General features: G+C 38.7%; 1 protein-coding gene across 1 annotated transcript in view; it reads right to left on the bottom strand.

Moving 5' to 3' along the window:
* Positions 1–19,188, bottom strand: part of dock6 (dedicator of cytokinesis 6) — a gene marked incomplete at its 5' end in the record, with an annotated part of 45,938 nt that extends 26,750 nt beyond the window's left edge. Inside the window, 14 exons of the mRNA XM_083895939.1 lie at positions 3,862–4,024; positions 5,120–5,213; positions 6,048–6,178; positions 7,337–7,493; positions 8,908–8,988; positions 9,170–9,319; positions 9,575–9,641; positions 9,729–9,814; positions 10,167–10,379; positions 12,082–12,208; positions 12,319–12,387; positions 12,600–12,778; positions 14,539–14,623; positions 19,139–19,188. Coding sequence (XP_083752065.1) covers positions 3,862–4,024; positions 5,120–5,213; positions 6,048–6,178; positions 7,337–7,493; positions 8,908–8,988; positions 9,170–9,319; positions 9,575–9,641; positions 9,729–9,814; positions 10,167–10,379; positions 12,082–12,208; positions 12,319–12,387; positions 12,600–12,778; positions 14,539–14,623; positions 19,139–19,188 — 1,652 coding nt within the window. The remainder of the gene's footprint in view (positions 1–3,861; positions 4,025–5,119; positions 5,214–6,047; positions 6,179–7,336; positions 7,494–8,907; positions 8,989–9,169; positions 9,320–9,574; positions 9,642–9,728; positions 9,815–10,166; positions 10,380–12,081; positions 12,209–12,318; positions 12,388–12,599; positions 12,779–14,538; positions 14,624–19,138) is intronic.
* Positions 19,189–19,823: the final 635 nt, after the last annotated feature.

Here is a 19,823-nt window from a genome sequence, read left to right on the forward strand (position 1 = left end):
ACTTCTAGTCATTCTAGACTTTAGATTGCAGATCTAAAGTCACAACATGCAGGAGCAGACGAACATACAATGTCAAGTATCTGTCAGATTAAATGTGATGAGCTGCAGAGGTGTGCCATTAAGAAGAAATTTGATTTGAAACAACTATTCAAACCAGAGAAAACACTCACAAAGTACAAAACTATGTTAACTCTCGTCTAATATTTTTGTTAATTTGGTAATACGCTATATCCACATATAATTCCTAAAACTGTGGTTTACTTTGCCTTTTTGATTGTGAGCAGCGTAAATAAACAGATAACGGCTGAGGTAACATTGTCTTAACTCTGTCTTAACTTACTTCTATCTTTCCTTTGCAAGAGCCAAAGTTCTTTTTGAAATATTTCAGTTTCCATACTAGTTTTGTTTGAGTACAAAAGCAATTTTAACACAACTGATGTTGCCCTTTTTGCATCATTGAAAAAGGTTAAGGTATTAAAGTAGTAATGTGTGTACATTAAAAATGTAACCCCATTTTATTTAATAATAACTCAATCAAACATTAAACACCTGTTCCAACTTTAAAATATCCAGCCTAGAAGAGCAGCAGACAATTGGAAGTCAACAAGTTGTTCAGCAGAGGGTGCTGTGAGCACAGCACGGCATTCATTCATTGGGAGAAGACCAAAGTGATGATTTTCCATGACAATGAAGGACACAAACAAAACAAAAACATCCTCCTCAGCAAACAATCACGACACAAAGGCAGCTTGAGGGAGTTATTTCTAGCTCAAGACAATCTATCAAACGTACAAATATCAAATATATATATCAATACAAAGGTGTGACTAAGATGGTGATCAGCAATAGTATTTGCTGTGGGGAGGATATCACGAGGTCTTGAGGCGATTAAGATGGAAAACAGATTATTAATGCTTTAGAAAAGTTGTAAAATGGGTCAAATCAAAGGGAAGAGAGTTAAGAAATTGAGGAAGCAGTATGTTACTGTGGCGGCAGGCAGCTGCCAGCTGCACTGGGATCATTGGTGTGGGGGAAGAGGATAATCTGGGCAGATGCTTCTTTTGACAGGCCCAGATGGCCAAGCAGCAAGCTCACACCATGATGACTAAAGACTGGCTGGCCAGTGTGGAGCAGGAGGAGGCGGAGCTACAGACAAAAGTGAACAGCCTGGAGATGTTCCTCAACAACTATGTACCAACCAGCCTCAAAGAGCTGCAGGTAACTGAGCTGAAAACCCACACAGGCACGAAACAAGTTTAAAACACTCACATGAAGGAAGTAGGTTACTGAAACTTGCCTCCTGTTTTCAGGAGCGAGCAGAGGAGCAATCCAACGTCTTGAAACATTTGCAGCACTTGACCCAGTTCCACAAAGAGAATATTGAGGCCCAGAACGAACAGCTCTGCAAGCTGCAGAAGACGGTGAAGCACTTGTTCAAAGTGTTTTTGAACTCTTGATGTTTAATTAAACTTACACTTTTATTTTTGTTCTTTCAGAGTGAAGTGATGACATAGTTTTATGATTCAACACTGAGGTCCCCCCCCCAGTCTTCGCAGCTTGGAATGAGACAGATCTGCCCAGATCTCACTGCACTCCCCTCCATCCGTGCTGTGTAAAACTAAACATATGATGTATGACCATGATAGTAGCATTATGATTTAGGTGCTTCATTTCACAGCAGTTATCGACAGCAGCAGTTATCTGGGGCCCACCAAACTTTAAATCAAAGCTCTGATCAACACAGAAACTATAAGTTTAAGTGTTTTCATACATAGTATTTATTCCATAAAGTCCAGAGTAAAGCACTTTATTTGAATGTAACAATATTTTATGGTTATTTGTTTATTTTTATGACTTTTGAGGGCCAACCTGCAGTACCAGCACAGCCCAACAGAGGACCAAGGGCCAAAATTTCACAGCAACACAGCAACAAGTCTATGGACTAAGATTTTAAAAAAGTACTCGCATACGACCAATTTATTGTGAAACAGAGAAATGCTGTTAACGGTTAAAGAAGCATCTTGGAATTCTACCTTCGGAGTACATCAGGTTGCTCCAAGTTCTTGGAATGCACCATTAATACATAATATTCAGTTTGTGTTTACAATTTTAGATTCCACTATGTGGGGTTGAATTGTATGGTGATATTTGGACACATTTGTATTTAATAATTCACATTAACATCACCATACACCCCAAATCATTCAGAACAGGCCTCAGTTCAAACTGTTCAAATGTTCCTACAGCTTAAACAATATAAAAAAATAAATATGAACGTTGTAACCTTTATAAACATGCTAACAAACTGCTGTCAGTGAACATTCATGTAATATTTTGTCTGTCTTTTGTTTATCTTGATGCACTTACTATAGTAAACTTTGTTTTTTTTTGTTTCTTTTCAAATAAACTGAGTTGAATGCTACAAGATTTTGAGTTATTTGTAACACGCCACTTTATTAGGTACACAGGACACCGAGCTGGTCTTCTGCTGTTGTGGCACGACATGTATGTTCAGATGTGGTCGTCTGACATTGGTTGACTTTCTCTCATCTTAAACAGGGTGAACAGGGTGTGTGTTTATTGATTACCTGGCAACTGCTTTTCTTAAATGCTGTGGACACAGGGTTTTCCCTGGGTTGTAGAATCTGGGTGAGGTGTGCGGTGTGCAAAGTGTGTGAGCCCTCCAAGTTTTACACCATGAGGGATCAAAAATATAAAAAATAAAAAATACCATTATAAATGTATTTATTTTACCTATTTTGATTAGACTATACCTCAATGTCTTAGCTAACTTAGTAACACTCATAACTCATTCTCCACTCCACCAGTCTCATCATCTGGTTGGCTGGAAAAGGTTGGAGCAAAAAATAAATAAAGTACGTACATTTTTACTCATTCATCAATATTTCACTTATACAGGGTTGTAGTGGTAAATACAGATGTGGTTAAATTAAGAATAATCTCTTACCTTTACAGGGATTAAAGCAAAAAAAAAATCTCTCTTATCTCTATCCAGACACTTACTATATTCACTATTTTCTAATATTCTCTATATGTAGCCTATAATAATCAATTGATATTATAGATTTCGTCTATTACTTATACATGCATCAGTCTGCTTGTCGTCATGACGTCACTAGTATCGGTCAATCTCATTGGTCTATGGTTGATCTGTTCAGATAAACATAGTAACATGTAAGTAAAACATCATAACTCACAGCTCTGTGGATGCACACACTGCAGAGATCTGAGTGGTAAGTCTATGGTGCGTTCAAGGACCAAGGCAGGGTGGCAATTATAAACAATGAAAGAAACGTGCACAGAGGGATAATCTTTTGTACAATTTTCGACCCATCTTTCTAGCCAGTTTGCCCAGTTCCATCAGTGAAAACAGCTAAAGTTGGAGTTTCAGATTTCAATCACTAACTTAACCAACACAGGACGTGTTTGTCTCGTCTCCGTCTTGTGAGATTGTTGTTATCATTGTCGCCGAACTTATTGTGGTGACGGAGAACTTTAATGCCTGTGCCTTTGTCTTGTTGGAAGAAATAACGTTGGGGGTTGGAAAGCTGGAGTTAACTCGCAGGAAGGCGTCACACGGAGCGCACGCATACGATGCAAATGCTTGCGACATATGACGCATGTGAGTTTCACGCAGTTCCCTGCCCACACTATAGAGACACTACAATGCTCATATCTCTCGTGTCAAGATCATTGGAAACATCGCTTTCTGCCCTTTTTCAATCAAGGAGGCGGCCAAAATCACCCAGGCGGCCTGCTTTGCCTTAGACAGGCAGGGAAAACCCTGGACACAGTGTAGCATGAATGCAGTGACAGGGTTAACGTAGGTTCAAGACTCACCTATAGGTGGTGTGTGGAGTGTAAACATAGCGAGCAGGGAACTCCTGCACATCTTTGGTTGGACGAACACGCAGATCAGGATAGGGTTTTACATGAAGCAGCTCCGGTGACAGACAGTAATGAGGTAAGTCTGGAGCTGGAGAGATGTCGATCTTCAACTGGGCTGAGGAGCAAAATATACACAAGAAAACAAAGAAAATTATTCTATGTTCTATCATCATAAGATAGAAAATAGAACACGTATTGACAGTGTGCAGTTTCACACATGCATGCCGACTTGATTGAAAAGAGCTGGACGCTGGCAGTGATCTCAATGCACTGGCAGCCAGATTTGAGTGCTTCTTGCTTTGAAGTTGACTCCGAGTGCTGCCTCTCCCATGCCGGTAATGTTGATGTATTTAGCACATTTGTGGAATATGTTCAATATTCCTTCGCGTTGGACTTAGGGCGTGGGTGTAATCCAGTTTTTAAACTTCAGATGTTCAAGCTAGGGATGGCACTACCACTTTTCCATGTCCGATACCGATATCTAAGGCTGAACAATTAATCGAAGTTTTAACTATAATGCAATATTCGTTTGTGCCTTTCGTTAACACACAGATGGCGATTTTGCCTCTTAAAATGATTATTTCAAAAAAAAAAAAAAAATATTGTCCTGACCTATGCACATCATATGCTACAGACTGAAGAAAAACATCTTCGTTGCACACAGATCTGCATAAATATTACACAATAATTTTAAATATGTTCTTGAAGAATAAAGGTGTAAACATTACCGATATCAGTCCAATACAGTCATTTCAGACCTTTTCTACTATGAAGCTGGTAACAACACATTTGTGCCATTTCAAAAACAAAATTCTCCCACTGTGTAACTAATATTCTTCTTTCATAAAGGATATATCAAAATCGATCAAGTGATTTATTGTACAGATGACATGTAAAAAAAAAAGGTTATGCACACATATTCTAGCTGTCAACACAGAATGCATGTGTATCGTGGCTGACCTGCGATTCTTCACAAAAATAAGATGTTTACTTCCTAGGTTCAGATGCCAGTTCAACAAATGACATGAAATCATATTGTATTTATTTGCTATTCTACATACAGTGTATTACATATTTTAAAATTCAGACTTTAAAATTCTACCATGAGCCAAGACTTTTCCCAAGACTCACACAAAACTCTGGAAAACAGCACTAGACGACGACAAAAAAATAATAGCTAGCATAGACTACATGTGCAAGTCTTGCTCACCTGTGACAGGTCTGAGTCTCCGCAGAACAGATGACGGTCTTCGCATATCAGCCAGGAACTTGTAGAGGTCCTCGTCACTCAGCCTGTCCCCCTCCTTCATGCACATGAGCAGCAGAGTTTAAATTAGCGTACAATTTCTCATAAAATAACTGGAGTTACTACAGTCTCTACTAAATCTGTGTATGGGGAGGATAGATCCTCCAGTGGACACGCTCCAGTGTTTTAAACACATTTTTTTTAATCATTCAAACTTTCAATTACAACTACTTAAAAGTCTCTGTAGTTTGTATTTCAGTGTGTTTATTTGTATAGTTTGTTAATTCATAGCATACATTATCACAAGAAAATTTACATAGAAAAGTTCATGATAACTGACTCAAAAGTCAGACCTGCTAATCGATCAATTGGTGACAAAATGAATTAAAACTATTTTGATAATCCATTAAACGGTTTGAATGTTTGTTTGTTTTTTATTAAAAACAAGTTCTCTGATTTTTCCGCTTCTCGAACGTGTATATTTTCAGGTTTTTTGCTCCATGTAACAAAGAAATCATAAAATGTAATCATTTTGGTTTGTCGACATAAACAAGATATTTGAAAGCATTATTTTGAGGTTTAGGAAACACCGGTCAACATTTTCTAACATTTAATGGACTAAACGATTAAACGATTAACCAAGAAAAAAATTGACAGACTTAATCTATAATTAGTAGTTGAAGTCCTACTAAACCGGTGCTTGATTTCTCTTCAAATTTGGCACAGGTGTGATGTCTGTGTTTGATACCAGGTAATATCTTTGACAAGCTTCAACAATATATTGGCAGGTCGCCGGGGCCACTTTACATAGCACATGAATGTCGGAACAACTATAACAATAAAAAACAACAAGGACAACATGACTCATACACCTATGACAAAGGAGTCTGACCTGTTTGAAGAAGTTGGTGACGGTTAGCGTTGCTGGTCGGAATGTGGCAAAGTTACACATGTCGTCACCAATGCTCATTCGCTCAAAGCCTTTCTTCTTTCTCTCGTTCCATGTGCCATGACTTTTACGCTCTACAGGGAAGACAAATAGCATAATGTTAGAGTGGCATAAGCAGGAATACGATAATAGTACAAACACAGATTAATGTACATGATGTTTAATACCCGCTGCTAAAGGATTTATTTAGGAATGATAACAATACATACATATTTTACTGTTAAACAAGCAAAAAGAGATGATTAAGTTTGATCAATATGGGTTTTTCCCTGACATATAAACATGTTTTTGTCCCATATATTTAGCTGATTTTCTTTTTTTTATTCTCCCTCTACTAAAATACAATTATTTAATGATAAATAATACATTATTCATTTATAACATTTTGTCTCTACTGCAGCAAAATTATTAACAGTATTTTCAATTTCCCAGGTCGTCATTGTAAATGAGAATTGGTTCTCAACTGACTTAAAGGTAAAATAAAAAATAAAAAAAGAATGTTTTAGTGACTTAACATTCTCACGTTATAGAGAACAAAATGTGTAATTTATAATAAATGGCCTATGCTGACCAGTAGGCCTGCAATCACTATTTGATTATTAATCAATTATTAATCGATTACTAAGTTAATCATCAACTATTTTTGGTCATCGATTATTCAGTTTGAGGTTGTTGTTTTTTTATAATGGAAACAAGCTTTTTGATTTTAGGTTTCTTAAATGTGAATATTTTCTGGTTTCATTGCACCATTTGACAAAGAAATAATTAAAACTGAATCTTTTTGGTTTGGGCACAAAACATCATCATTTTCTAGGTTTGAGAGACATTATTCAACATTTTCAGAGATTTTAAGGACCAAACGATTACTCAATTAATCGAGAAAATATTAGAGACATTAGTTATTTGTTAGTTGCAGTTCAATAGATCAGCCCAACCAGTGAATTAAGCTACACGCTAATTTGCATTTGTAGTCCATAATCAGGTTCAGGTGAACAGAATAAAATACAATATAACATGGAAAAATAAACTATGATGTCCATTATAAATATCCAACAACATACCAATCCACAGTATACATACTAAGAGGTTAAGATTACCAAATAAATCAGATAAGAATATCAGGTGATGTATCATTATCAAAATTAGCTTGCTCCCTAAAAATCAATATGGTCACTGCCCCCTCTTTATCTCCCTTGAGTCCAGTATTGGTCAGTGTGTGAAGTCAGTGGTACCAGAGTCAGAGTCAGGGTCCGACCGATCCAGACCCCCCACACTGCTGACAATGTTGACGAGGTGAATGGCGGTCCAGGCAAACGGCATTCGGAAGTGGCCGAGCCGACAGCAGGACTGCTCTGCCTGCTGACGCAGCTTGTCCAGCTTTTCCTTGTGCTGTAGTGGGACAAGAGCAAATGAGATATGATGAAAAGAAAAACAAACAAGACACGCCGAAAGTATCAGCAATAGCCAAAAGCCCGGGGTGAAAAGGTGACGGTAAATATTGCAGCTTTCCCAGACAGAATTGAGAAATGGTGGTGAGCAGACAGTGGAGGGGTCTCACGTGCCCGAGCACTGCTACAGGTTCAGGTCCACGTTATCAACAGTCATCCAAAGTACAGTTCAGTAGGTCCAGGAAAAGTGTTCATACCTGGCATCAAACTCAGTCCTGGATGCATGTCCTGTACGTCTGCCACAATTAATTGATTACTAAATTAATCACCAACTATTCTCATAATTAATTAATAATTAATGAAATTAATAATATAAAATAAAGCTCCTTTAAGCAATCAGTTTTTCAGCTTATTAAATATAAATCTGTTCTGGTTTCTTTCTTGGCTCCATATAACAAAGACATCATTTAAAATTGAAGACATCTGAGAACATCATCAATTTTTTCAACCAACTGAGGAAATAATTGACAGATGAATTGGTCATGAAAATAATCACTAGTTGCAGCCCTAATCTCCCACAACCTTTGTTCAAACATACATTGACGTCATGTTACTGTATGTTTACAAGACCCACTGTACAAATGTGTTCTGCTGTGGACCTGTCTGTATGTGTGCATTAGTGACAAGAGACAGAGATAAGAACTGAGAGGAGCCTGAGTGAATCAAAGCACTACTTGTGCTGTTGTGACATGAAATAAGATTTTAACTGAAAAAAAATAAAAAATCACATGGTCATCAGTCATAAATCAACAGATAAGTGCCGATTACAGTTAAAGAAAAATACTTCAAACTGGTGTAAGTCAGCTACGGAGGCAGTCTCTAATGTGTCCTGAAGACATATTATCGTCCAACATCAGTGCCTGAACATAAATGCTCCCTCTCTCTAGCAAGAATAGCTGCAAAAGGGGACCGACTCCATATTAAAGTCCTTGTATATGTTTTTGAATACATCATTACAGTCCCTGTTGGTGTAATAATCATGCGTCCCAAATACTTTTGTCAATACAGTGTGTATCATGGTTAGATGTGTATTTGTTGACAAACCAACAACACCAGTGAACTCTGATGCAGGACTTCACACAAACAACCACGAAAACGAAAAAACAACAAACAAAAGAACAATATGTAGACATATTGTTTGAATCACTGAACTTGATTTGTCAACAGAACAAGACGACTTCAATAATAATACAACGTGACACACAGCAAATTCAAATGTGTGCCGCTAAGTAGAATGCTGCAGCTTTTTTGGAATTGATCCAAAACCATTGTGTTCCAATGCAGACCTGCTCAAGCTTTAAAAGAGGTGAAATTTGACACGCTGCTTTAACTTTATAAACCTCTGGTTCCATTACCTTGGATGAATCCGATTCTTTCATGACCATGTAGGGTTCACAGCACTCACCGATGTCTCCTTGCTGGAGGACTTTCTCAAGCTGAAATCATAATTAACATGTTCATTCTTCTCGTATTAATTAGTGCACACATATATTAAATGTAATTACAATGAAAGTACCACCTTCAAATGCAGGGAATTACAGGGAAAGTGAATGTCTGAGTGTGCCATCAACAACACAGTCTGATTAATGTGTGTAACACACAGCAGTTTATCTGTACCTTAATGACTAAGAAGATATCAGCGGAAGGATAAGTGATGGAGAAAATGGCCGATCGGGCCAGCGTGGATATGGCTATGTGAGGTGTGTGCGGTTTGAGTAGCCCTTTCATCTGATCCGAGTTCAGGTCGAAGTAGAAATTCTCTGAGATCTGTCGGAGGGAAGATTGAGATAAGTGGGAAGCAAGAGAGGAACGGGGAAGGAGAGATGATAATGGAAATGCACGTTAAGGGATTTTTAATTCAGTTATGACTCAGTGATTTAAACCGCAAGAACCACTTAGACCTTTTTGAGACAAGGAAAATTCAATTAGCCAAGCATGAGCTAAGCATTACGTGAGTGGTTTGTAGAGTACTCACTGTACCAAATAAAGAAATAATCTCATTTATTGTGAATTTCTTTTTACCTTTTTCTTTTCCTTGACATCATAGAGGGCAAGTGTTCCAAATATTGGCTCAATTTCTATTTCAAACCTGGAACAAAAAATGCAATATATTAAGGGAGCTTATGTTTAATAAACCGGAGTATGAAGGAGAATTATTTCCCCAAATGTCACTCACTTCAGAGAGAGACACTTGACCATAATTCTCTGGCCACAATGTTCTTTGGGCACTTCAGGAACAGAGCATCTCTCCACTGCTTCATCCTGCAACACAGACAATAAAACCATGTAGAACACACACACGAGTAACATTTACACAGACGCCATGGCAACGTGGCAGCAGAGGAAGAGATGGCAAGTACAAAGAAATAAAGAAGGATCGAGTGAGAGAAACGGAAGGGAAAAGCGCAAACAGTTCCCTCGTAGATGGAGCTACAATAGAGTTTCCACACGTTAAAGAGCATTCACTTCATCGGAAATTCAATACTGTAACTCAGAGAGGAAGCAAATGGAAAGTGAATCTACTACTATTACTATTACCACCAGTGTTCTGCTGGTTGTGGTTTAGTGACCTCTGTGATTAATGTTGCCATGTTGGCCATAATTAAAAACAAACCTCGTCAGGGGGAGGGTAAAGTCCGAGAAGGTCACTGTGGCGCCCCTGCAGGCGAGCCTCGGTGTTGCGGTGGTCCATGTCCTCGGCAGCTGTGCGTTCCAGCACGGATGGCAGGAGGGCGTCTGGAGAAGAATTCTTCAGGTCAAAGATGCTGGAAGCCCAGCTGCCCCGAGGGGTCTCATCGAGGCTAACTGACCGCCGCTTTGCGTCATCCTGAAACACATTGGAGTGAGTCAGAGGGTTGAGATCATTAATAATTTTCCTTCATAGAAAGATAAGGAGAACAATATGTGGCAGATCCAATTACCTTGTGGCTTAACAGGATTCATATAAAGAGAGTACACCGGATAATGGACCAGGTATATGCATTGATCCATTATGACCAACACAGTGAACACAAACTACCCACAATACAATGCACAAGTCAAAGTGCCCTTTGCATCATAGCATGACTAATGCTTAAGTATACTTTAGGTGAGGAACCTTGTTTTACAAAATTAGCAACATTTTCCCAACCTTTTAGTTAAGATTTATGTAAATATGTTTTAAATAACATGCAGAAAATGTAAGTTTTAGTTAATTTAGCAATGATGTTGAGGAAATCCTTTATCTGCCAAATCAAAATTATATTCAGAGTTGCAGATATGGCTGTAAATTAGTTGCTATATTATTCACAAATTTACAAAGGTATGTAAAGTCGCTAGATATTCACACGAAAGCGGCATGAAACGTAAATTAATATTCAGACACCTATGAGATATGTTAACCAGCGAACCTAACTATAAAATCATTTCTTTAACCTCTTTTTCCCTGACTGCTTTTTAGAGTCCCTGCTCGAAAAATGACATGCCCAAATTAAATAGAGTAAATCTCTGCAGTTACACGCTCTATGTGGATTATCTTGGTATCAAAATAAAGATAACACTTGTGAGATTCTGCCAGTTTCACTGTAGATGCCACTGTGTCAGAGTAAATGCACATGGAATACAGCATAAATTAAGGATTTTTTTCTCTCGCCTAAAAAGATATTGCATTTTAAAGCAAATATCACCTTTAAAATATGCAGTGGGAGCTTAGGAGGTCATGTAATAACATGTGGACATGAGCTGTGCAAAGTCTGATGCTGCTGAAATGAAACAGAGTAAAATGATGAGGTTTTAGTAAAGAGATGTCTAGGTGTTCTCTCGTTTGGCACAGTTTGGCACCATCTGTGCCAAACTGAGATTTCTTAGGTACCAAATTATTAAAACCCATCCATCAATCCATCCATCCATTATCTACTGCTTTATCCTCCACCAGAGTGTCGCGGGGGGTGCTGTGCCATTTAATTTTATTTACATGTCACTATTGGTCTAAAAAGAACTTGTTTTGAAAAAAATAAAAAACTATGAAAACTCGCTGTAAATTGAGCGGTGCGGTGCGTAATAACAACTCTGCCGCTGACTTTGCAGTGTCATCAGTTACGCATTACCATAGCTTACCTTGGTTTACCTTGCTCAATGTGGGTGATTGACAGCTCGTTTTAAACCTCTAAACCACATGTGTCAAACTCAAGGCCCGGGGGCCAGATGTGGCCCGCCACTTCATTTTATGTGGCCTGTGAGTGATTAATTGGTCTTTTCATATATGATTTCCATCTCCAGCAGCTGGGTCTCCACTAAGGCTGAAACAATTACTTGATTACTACATCGAGTCATCAACTATTTTGTTCCAGAATTAAAACAAGTTTCTCTGATTTTTATATCCTAACCCTGGTCCCTTACCAATATTGAGTTAAAGATTCTGAGGCCTACCAGTTGTGACGTCACCAATAATAATTTAAACTCTCAATTTGAAACCTCAATATTGATAGACCCCTTCGTGGAGTGAATGTGTACACTTTTTTTTCATGGCCTACAATAGCACCCTCAGTTACCTGGTCATCCTGGCGCTCAGTAGCGGCGGCCTCATCCAGTTCAAAGGTCTGTTTGACCAGCCCTCGCTGCCTCTCCCGCTGACGCTCAGAGCTGTGAGGGGTGTATATGGTGCTGTAGCGCTGATACCTACAGGCGGGTGGAGGGGTTATAATGTGAATCTCAATCGTGTGATGCAAATGATTAAATATTAGGTAGGGAAAAACTGGGTTACTACAGTTGATAGCGTGACAGCTTACTTTCTCTGAATGATGAGCCAGTCGTCTGTGTAGACTGCCAAGGCATCTCTCACTCTGGGATCAAGGGAGCTGCGGAATGAAAAAAAAAAAAAAAAAACATTAATTATTGAGCAAAACATCCTTTTAATATTTATGATTATTCAGTGTGACAGAAAGGAATCCTTTGTTCCTATCTGTAGAGATGTTTTGTCCTCCATTATAGCAATATTAATCCTCTGTGTGAGGTAGTGTACGGAGCACAAAGGGATGCGAGTGTATTGGCCATTAGCGGTTAGACTTACTCCTCCTCCTCAGGCAGCGGAGGCTCCAGTGTAGTGCATTCTTTGTCCTGGTGGAGGAGCTCTAGGTCATCCTGGGGGAACTCCACAAGCTGTCTGAGGGGCCCAGGCTCCAACACAGGAGCATGGCTGCTCACATACTCCTCAAAGTCCACAGGATCCACCACCTCTGTGAGGGGCAGCTGTCAAAAGACATTCAAAAATATTATGCATGAAGAAATACAATTGACAAACGATTTTCAGCAGCGGAACAGAGGACAGGATTGATTGATGAGATATGATCAGATAGCAAGAAGAAACATTTAAATAAAAATCCAAAAAAAGAGTAATTTTATCGGCTGCTGATTTGTGATATGGTTGGGTGATAAACATATCAGATTAGTAGTTTAAAAGTTATAAAATGACTTTATCAGGCTCATATTGGTATCAGTATTCAGACTCGGGATTGCACAATCATTTAACATCATTTGAGGCGAGAAATTAGTCATTTGGAATTCATAAATTTGTGGTTTTGTGTATTAAGATGTGATGTATCTATAGTTTGGCGAGCAACTTTGTCGGGGGTGATCAGCGTCTGTGGAGGCCGGCACAGAGCAGCGTTAGCTCAGCCTGTCACGCTGGCTCAGACTGCTCCATCCTTAGATATTTAGTGTGATCGATGCTTGCACTGTCACGTTTTTTTTCGTTCCTGCTGGTTTGATCCATCTGTTTTAGCTGTGTTTCGTAAAAATAAGAATGGTGTATATGAGCTTTTAGCTGAGTTTCTGACCTTTCTGTGGGTATGCAGCATGTCTATGTTTGTTGATACTTTTTGTCAATGCGTGTGACCCCGGTACCGGGGGTAACTGTGAAGAAGAGGTTAAAAAGTATTTTTTATTTTATCTCGCCGAGTGTTTCCCGTGTCACCATGTGGTCATGTGGCCGATGAATGTGAAGCTCAGATGTGTAGCGAGATGCGGTGCCACTGATGACAGCTCTGTGTGGGTATGGAGAATTGAATTTCAAAACAGACACCATAATTTCCATGTCTGGCACGAACGCGGATTCTCGCACCTTAACGAATCAAAAAAGAAGCCGTCTCACCGAGGAAGAAGTGACAAGGTTCAGGAGGATCACAAGTTATAGTCATGAAGAAGCAGCGGAACACTGACACAAACTGACATGAAGAGAGAATTGTGACATTTGGACCAAGACGTGCGTTTTCATACTTATTTCCCTAATTTGCATTATTTATCGGACTCGGTATAATGTATTTCAGCAGGGTATTCATTGTTTATTTCTCATTTAGTTTATAATAATTACAGTTGTGCCTGCTCAGTTTAAAGTTTCCAGAATGTTTGTTTTCCAGAATTCAATGAAAACTTGTTAAATCTTAAGATTTTGTTCATTGTTTTCTCTCTGTGTGTGCATGTTTCTTGTCTTGTGGCTATTTAAGAAAACTGTATGTCCGGCATTAAATACGCATGGTGGGAATTTTGAAATATTAACAGTCACGTGGGCTGTGAAAAATATTTTCTAGCGTAAACTCCGCTCATGATCTCTTTGCCCCTTCAAAGCAAGAGATTCAATTACACAACCGGTGCCTGGTGTCTTGGGGGGTTTTCGGGAGTTCACAGTGCATCTGTATTGACTCACTCTAAATCTGTTACTGTTGTGATGTGACAACAGAACATTTTCCCAAACACAGCACTTTATGTAACAGCCGACCGTACTGTTGGGTGAGCATCCATGCAGAAACCTGACCTGGCGGTCACACGTGTACACAAACGGGTATATCGTGTTTTAAATGCCACCTCCTGTCACGCCTGCCGTCAGTGTTAATTTAAAACTGCACTCATTTGTATTTACTTGGATCAAAACAAACTTGACTCACACCCATAAATGTATGACCTCGCAAATTGGAGCTTCAAAGATGCAGCAGGTTAAACACAGAGTGACTCACGGTGTGGTGTGTGCCTCGTTTCTTGGACAGCTGAGGAGAGCCATAATCTCTGGAAACTTGTTTCCTGACCTCTGCAGCGACCGTCCTGAGCAAGACAAAGATACAGAACGTACACGGGAAACATTAGTCCAAGAAGAGGAAAATTCAAGCATTTTTATTTGTCATGTGCACAAGACAAGACACAGAGAAAAAACATGCGGTGAAATGACGAGACTACAGTAAGGTCCAGAAATATTGGGACATCAACACAATTCTCTTATTTTTGGCTCTATACAGCACTAAAATGGATTTGAAATGAAACGAACAAGATGTGCTTTAACCGCACACTTTCAGTACATCCGAATCAGGTGACCGATGTAGGAATTACAATACTTTCTATATGTGCCTCCCGATTACCAAAAGTAATGGGACAATTTACTGAAAAGCTATTTCATGGACAGGTGTGGGCTATTCCCTCATTTGGTTAAAAAATAAGAGATATCAGTTTTGAAAAAAGTAAAATCCTGTATCTTCAAGAGCTGAAAAATATTGATTTGAATTATGTAGGTGAGTAAATGACTTTTTAAGTGAGTGCTTTAAAATAAATATTTGATGTGTGGATCAAGTATGAATCCAGCAACTAAAAAAAAATCATTGGCAAAAACACAAAGTCAAATTTATTTATTAAAATACAGGAGAACTTTGCATAAACAAAACCACTTTTAGTCTCCCTCTGGTGTTAATTTACATTTTGCATACGTTAATCTGCACAAGCAAGACTCACTCTAAAGTTTTATCCACACAGAAGCAGAACTTTACCTTATTTAAAAAGGTTTTCCATAAACACGTTTTCATCCACGCAAATGGAGAAGGTGGCATTAAGCACGTGCAATGTGAATTAACTTTTTAAAACAAAAATAAAGCTTTACTCAGAGAAGTCTACACTACACTGTACACAATCACAGAAACAGAGACAGAATTAATCAAGAAAGTACGACTGATGAAAGAAGATTGGTCATAAAGCGAAATGTAAAAATAAATGAATGAAGTGAAAAGACCAAACAAACTCCAAACACAAGAACAGAAAGATGACAAAGACGCCAACAGCGAGTGCAACCTCAAGAAAGAGGTGGGACTGTGACATTGTTGTTTTTACTCAAGAGTGGCGTTTTTGCGATTTTCCTACTCTGAAAAACATTTTTCAAAAATAACAGTGCTGGGTGGTACAATCAAAAGAAATTTACAGTTTCACGGTATGCAACATTTTTTTGTTTGCATGCATGAGCATGAGTGAGTGCTCAGTCACGTTCTTGGTTTTCCAAGACATGTTTTCTGATAAGTCAGTGGAATAAATTGCATGTGTTGCCACCTCCGGCAACACATGCAATTGTGTATTGTGTCCCCATCAGACTTGTTAAATATTTTTATAACTACCTCTTTTCTGACCAGTCCATTTTTGCTACCACATTCAGTTGTTGATTGTTTCTGATTTTCATTTAACAGTATATGAGAAATGGATATACAAAAAATACCAGTGGTCCAAAAAATACCAGGTATGCGGATAGAAAAGCTGATACGATGTTACCCTGAACTGGTGTTTGTGAGTACGCCCCAAAAGCTCATAGCGATGCCTATACAATCTATAACACCCTCCTCCTATGACACACTTTTCAGCTCCTGGTAGCGATCCTAAAGGCCAACAGCTGTTATGAATAGGGACTTGAATGGACCTCACAAAGAGAGGTGGTGAGTTGGCTCCATGGAGCAGGCGCAGAGCCAGAACCGCATCCGAGGCCTTAATGTACCAACAGCAAATGCAGGCTTATAGAGAGAGACAATGCAGGAAAACAAAACAATCGCCTCAACAAAGACAGCAACAGCTGCTCCTCTACAACCACAAAATATCAATTTCTCTCATATACACAGCTGCAGAGGCTTCAACATTACCCAAACTACGTTCCTTGTGATTACATAGCTGAGATTTATGCCTCCATTCTGCCAGAATGGTACTGCTCCATGGTACTGCTCCATGGTAGTGCTGTGATAGAAACTGTTTCTGCAGATCTATATACCTCCATTTAAAACAGGAAAAAGGAAAGCTATTGACTGTAGATGCAATAGCCTTAGCACCCCTTCCTTCCCACCCTTTCCTGCATCCGGTACTGAACAATGCTCTGGGCCCACTAAGTAGAGGAAAGACATAACTTGGAGAATGCAGACAGAGCCTTGTTAATGAAGCTAATAACTCCACTGAAAAATGTTGGTAACAAACATAGAAATTATCGAAACAAATGCGATCATGGAGCCGAGTTCTGACCTTAAAAGTTACAACATTATCAAGTGGAGAGTTTTAAGGAGTTTGCACTGAGGTGGAAAATTTTTAAACTGCAGGTCAGTGATAAAAATCTGTTTGTTTTCTCACAGGCTCCTGGTGTTGAGAGGCTAAAGCAGTTTCTGGACAAACAAAGTCAAAACAACACTGTGTTAACTTTTGCTGGAAGTGCAGTTCCTGAGTCAACCTGAAAGTAACGATTATTTTCATCATCGATTCATCTGTGGATTATTTTCTCGATTAAAAGAGTACTTGTTTGGTGCAGAATATGTCTGAAAAATGTTGTTTGAAGCAAAGTTGCTTAAACTGTAAATGATAATAATGAATAAGAGATTTGCACAAACAAGTGTCAGTTCAGTTGTGGCAACACGTAATAACTCCAGCTGGAAAGTCACCATAATTTATTCTTGCATTAAAAACCAAGATAGATATCAAGTCCCTTGGTGTGGAGAGGCAGAACCAGTTTATAACATGTGGAAACATGTTTCTACATTAACAGTGCAAGGCGTTCACACGAGGACAAAAACATCATAATGTGTCACCTACAGACTTTTTCATGTATAAAAAATGTTTCTGTCGAAATTATCCCCAAAAACTAATTCACAATACTATTGCAAAATATGTATTTAATTCATTTCTATGACTTATCTTAATGTTAAACTTTCAAAAATATATACACATATTTGTGGGGTGGGGGGAAAAATAGATACAGTAATATATTGCGATATTGTGTGTTGTTGTTGTTACATCGCTTTTCTCAACTTTTGTCATAAGTCTCCAACAATGGATATTCACCATAATCCAGTTGTTGCTTTATAGGTATCGCGGATGCGCGATAATAACGCATATCGTCTCACAAGATTAGCCGTAAACTCCGCAGTGTGTTACCCTTAAGTAGCTCAATCATTCATGACAATGCTGTTACGATGCTACCAAACATGCACATAAACGCGATATTAAAACTTAAAAGAAAACCCTGCTTAAAGGGACACTGCATAGTATTTATGGGTTTATATTACCCAAAATCCAGAGCGGATCTTTTTACGCGTTTAGAATGGAGGACCACACGTATTTTACAGCGGATAAAGGAGCACCAGTACCTGACCGTACGCCGCACCACGGAGAAAGACGACGAGGACGACATTTGACCGGCTGAGGATACCGTAGCACTCAGGGAAGGGAGGGGGTGAGCAGAGGAGCAGTTAGTTGTTGTAAATGTCAGCCTCTCCTCTAGATGTCACTATAAACTACTTACTTCACCTTTAAATTAACTTTCACTTCACTGCAGCTGTTTTTAAATGTATCGATACTGAGCAGTTCAGAGACACATAAGGAGACCTAGCTTACCTGCTATACAGACATAAACACGGAGCAAGTCACTCTCCAAACACACATTTTTGTTTATCTTCTCTTAAAGGTGCCATATGTGAGAATGTGGCCAAAAACGGTTACTACATTCAAATTCAAAATAACGAGGTCTTTTAGGTTTCCTAACTGGCAACCTGTGGTTGCTCGGCAGCTGAGACTCTACTGACAGCAATGATTGGTAGACGGTGGTAGGTGGCGCCACATGCTAAAACATGATTTGCAGAAATCAATATCAATCAATATTTTTTATAATGCAAATATTTTGGCTGTACTGTTGTTGTTGGTGAGTTCAGTTTGTTATATGAACATTATTCCTGAGTCTCTGTAACATATTAGGAGGATTTTATGGCCAGTTGCTTTACATTTATTACATAATGCACCTTTAACAATTGTTTAATTCTGTGATGCTCTTTTAGACAGATTCTTATTGATTTTTAAAACTGTAGTTTAATTTCAGAGGTATGTTCTCTGCACTTGTTTTGAAAGGTCTTTGAACAGCACCTTGATAAAAATGGAAATTAACTATTAAAAATTATATATACATTAAATGATATATAAAATCAATCGGTTTTTTTACGTATCGCGATAATACCGCATAATCGTCTCATTCCTATATCACCCATCAAATTAGACGTAAACTCCGCAGTGTGTTCATATTCATCATTCATGACAATGTTGTAACGATGTTACCAAGCAAGCGCACAAGCGCGATACTAAATTTGTTTTTAAAACCGCGTTTATAAAGTGCTTAAATTAACTTCACTCCAGCGGTTTTTTACATGTATCGACACTGAGCAGTTCAGAGTTAAAGACACATCAGGAGACCTAGCTTACTTGCTATATACTTGTAGACATAAACAGGGAGCAGGTCACACACACTAACTGCAGCTGTTCGACAATAATAACTTGTTTCACACTCACCGGTTGATTTTATGAGCAAACGCCCTCCTTTCGCTGGCTGTCGATGTCATACTTCGTCCCCATGTAGAGAAACTACGCCGGGTCCAAGTAGTTTCACCCTGTGTCCCTCGTAATTCCGCGGCTCTTGTGTCCCGTCTCCTTGTCTTCCTCTGTGCGGGAGAGACGCGGACGCTTCACGCCGCAGCAGCTTCCTTCTCGGATCGCTCCTTGTTACCCCTAGCGGCCGGGAGCGGAACACACATCCAAGGAACGGGGGGAAATAATGTGTCAAGACAGCCATGTTGCGCGAGCACTGCGTCCGGTCTAAATAAAATAAATAAATAAATAAAAATAAAATAATAATAATAATAAGATTGCCCCGATTCGTTCAATCGAATCTACAGCGTATTTATGTATAAATAATAATGATACAAATATACGATTCTGCAAAATCCGAACTCATACCATCCTTACATCAATATATAGATGTATAGATGTATATATATATATAGGGTCATTCTACGAAAACGTGCCATTTGGCTTTTTTTTTTTTTGTTTAAGGACTTATTTGGTTTATGTAGACCCTTACCTGTCAGAAAAAAACATGTCATGCCATCTCAGGCTATCTTATTTATTTATTTATTTCCTAAAATAATCAATCATGCACATGTGTTTTGTCGATTGTGTTACCAACACCAACTTGCAT

The sequence above is a fragment of the Microchirus variegatus genome (genome assembly GCF_963457635.1).
Source record: "Microchirus variegatus genome assembly, chromosome: 10".
NCBI lineage: Eukaryota > Metazoa > Chordata > Actinopteri > Pleuronectiformes > Soleidae > Microchirus > Microchirus variegatus.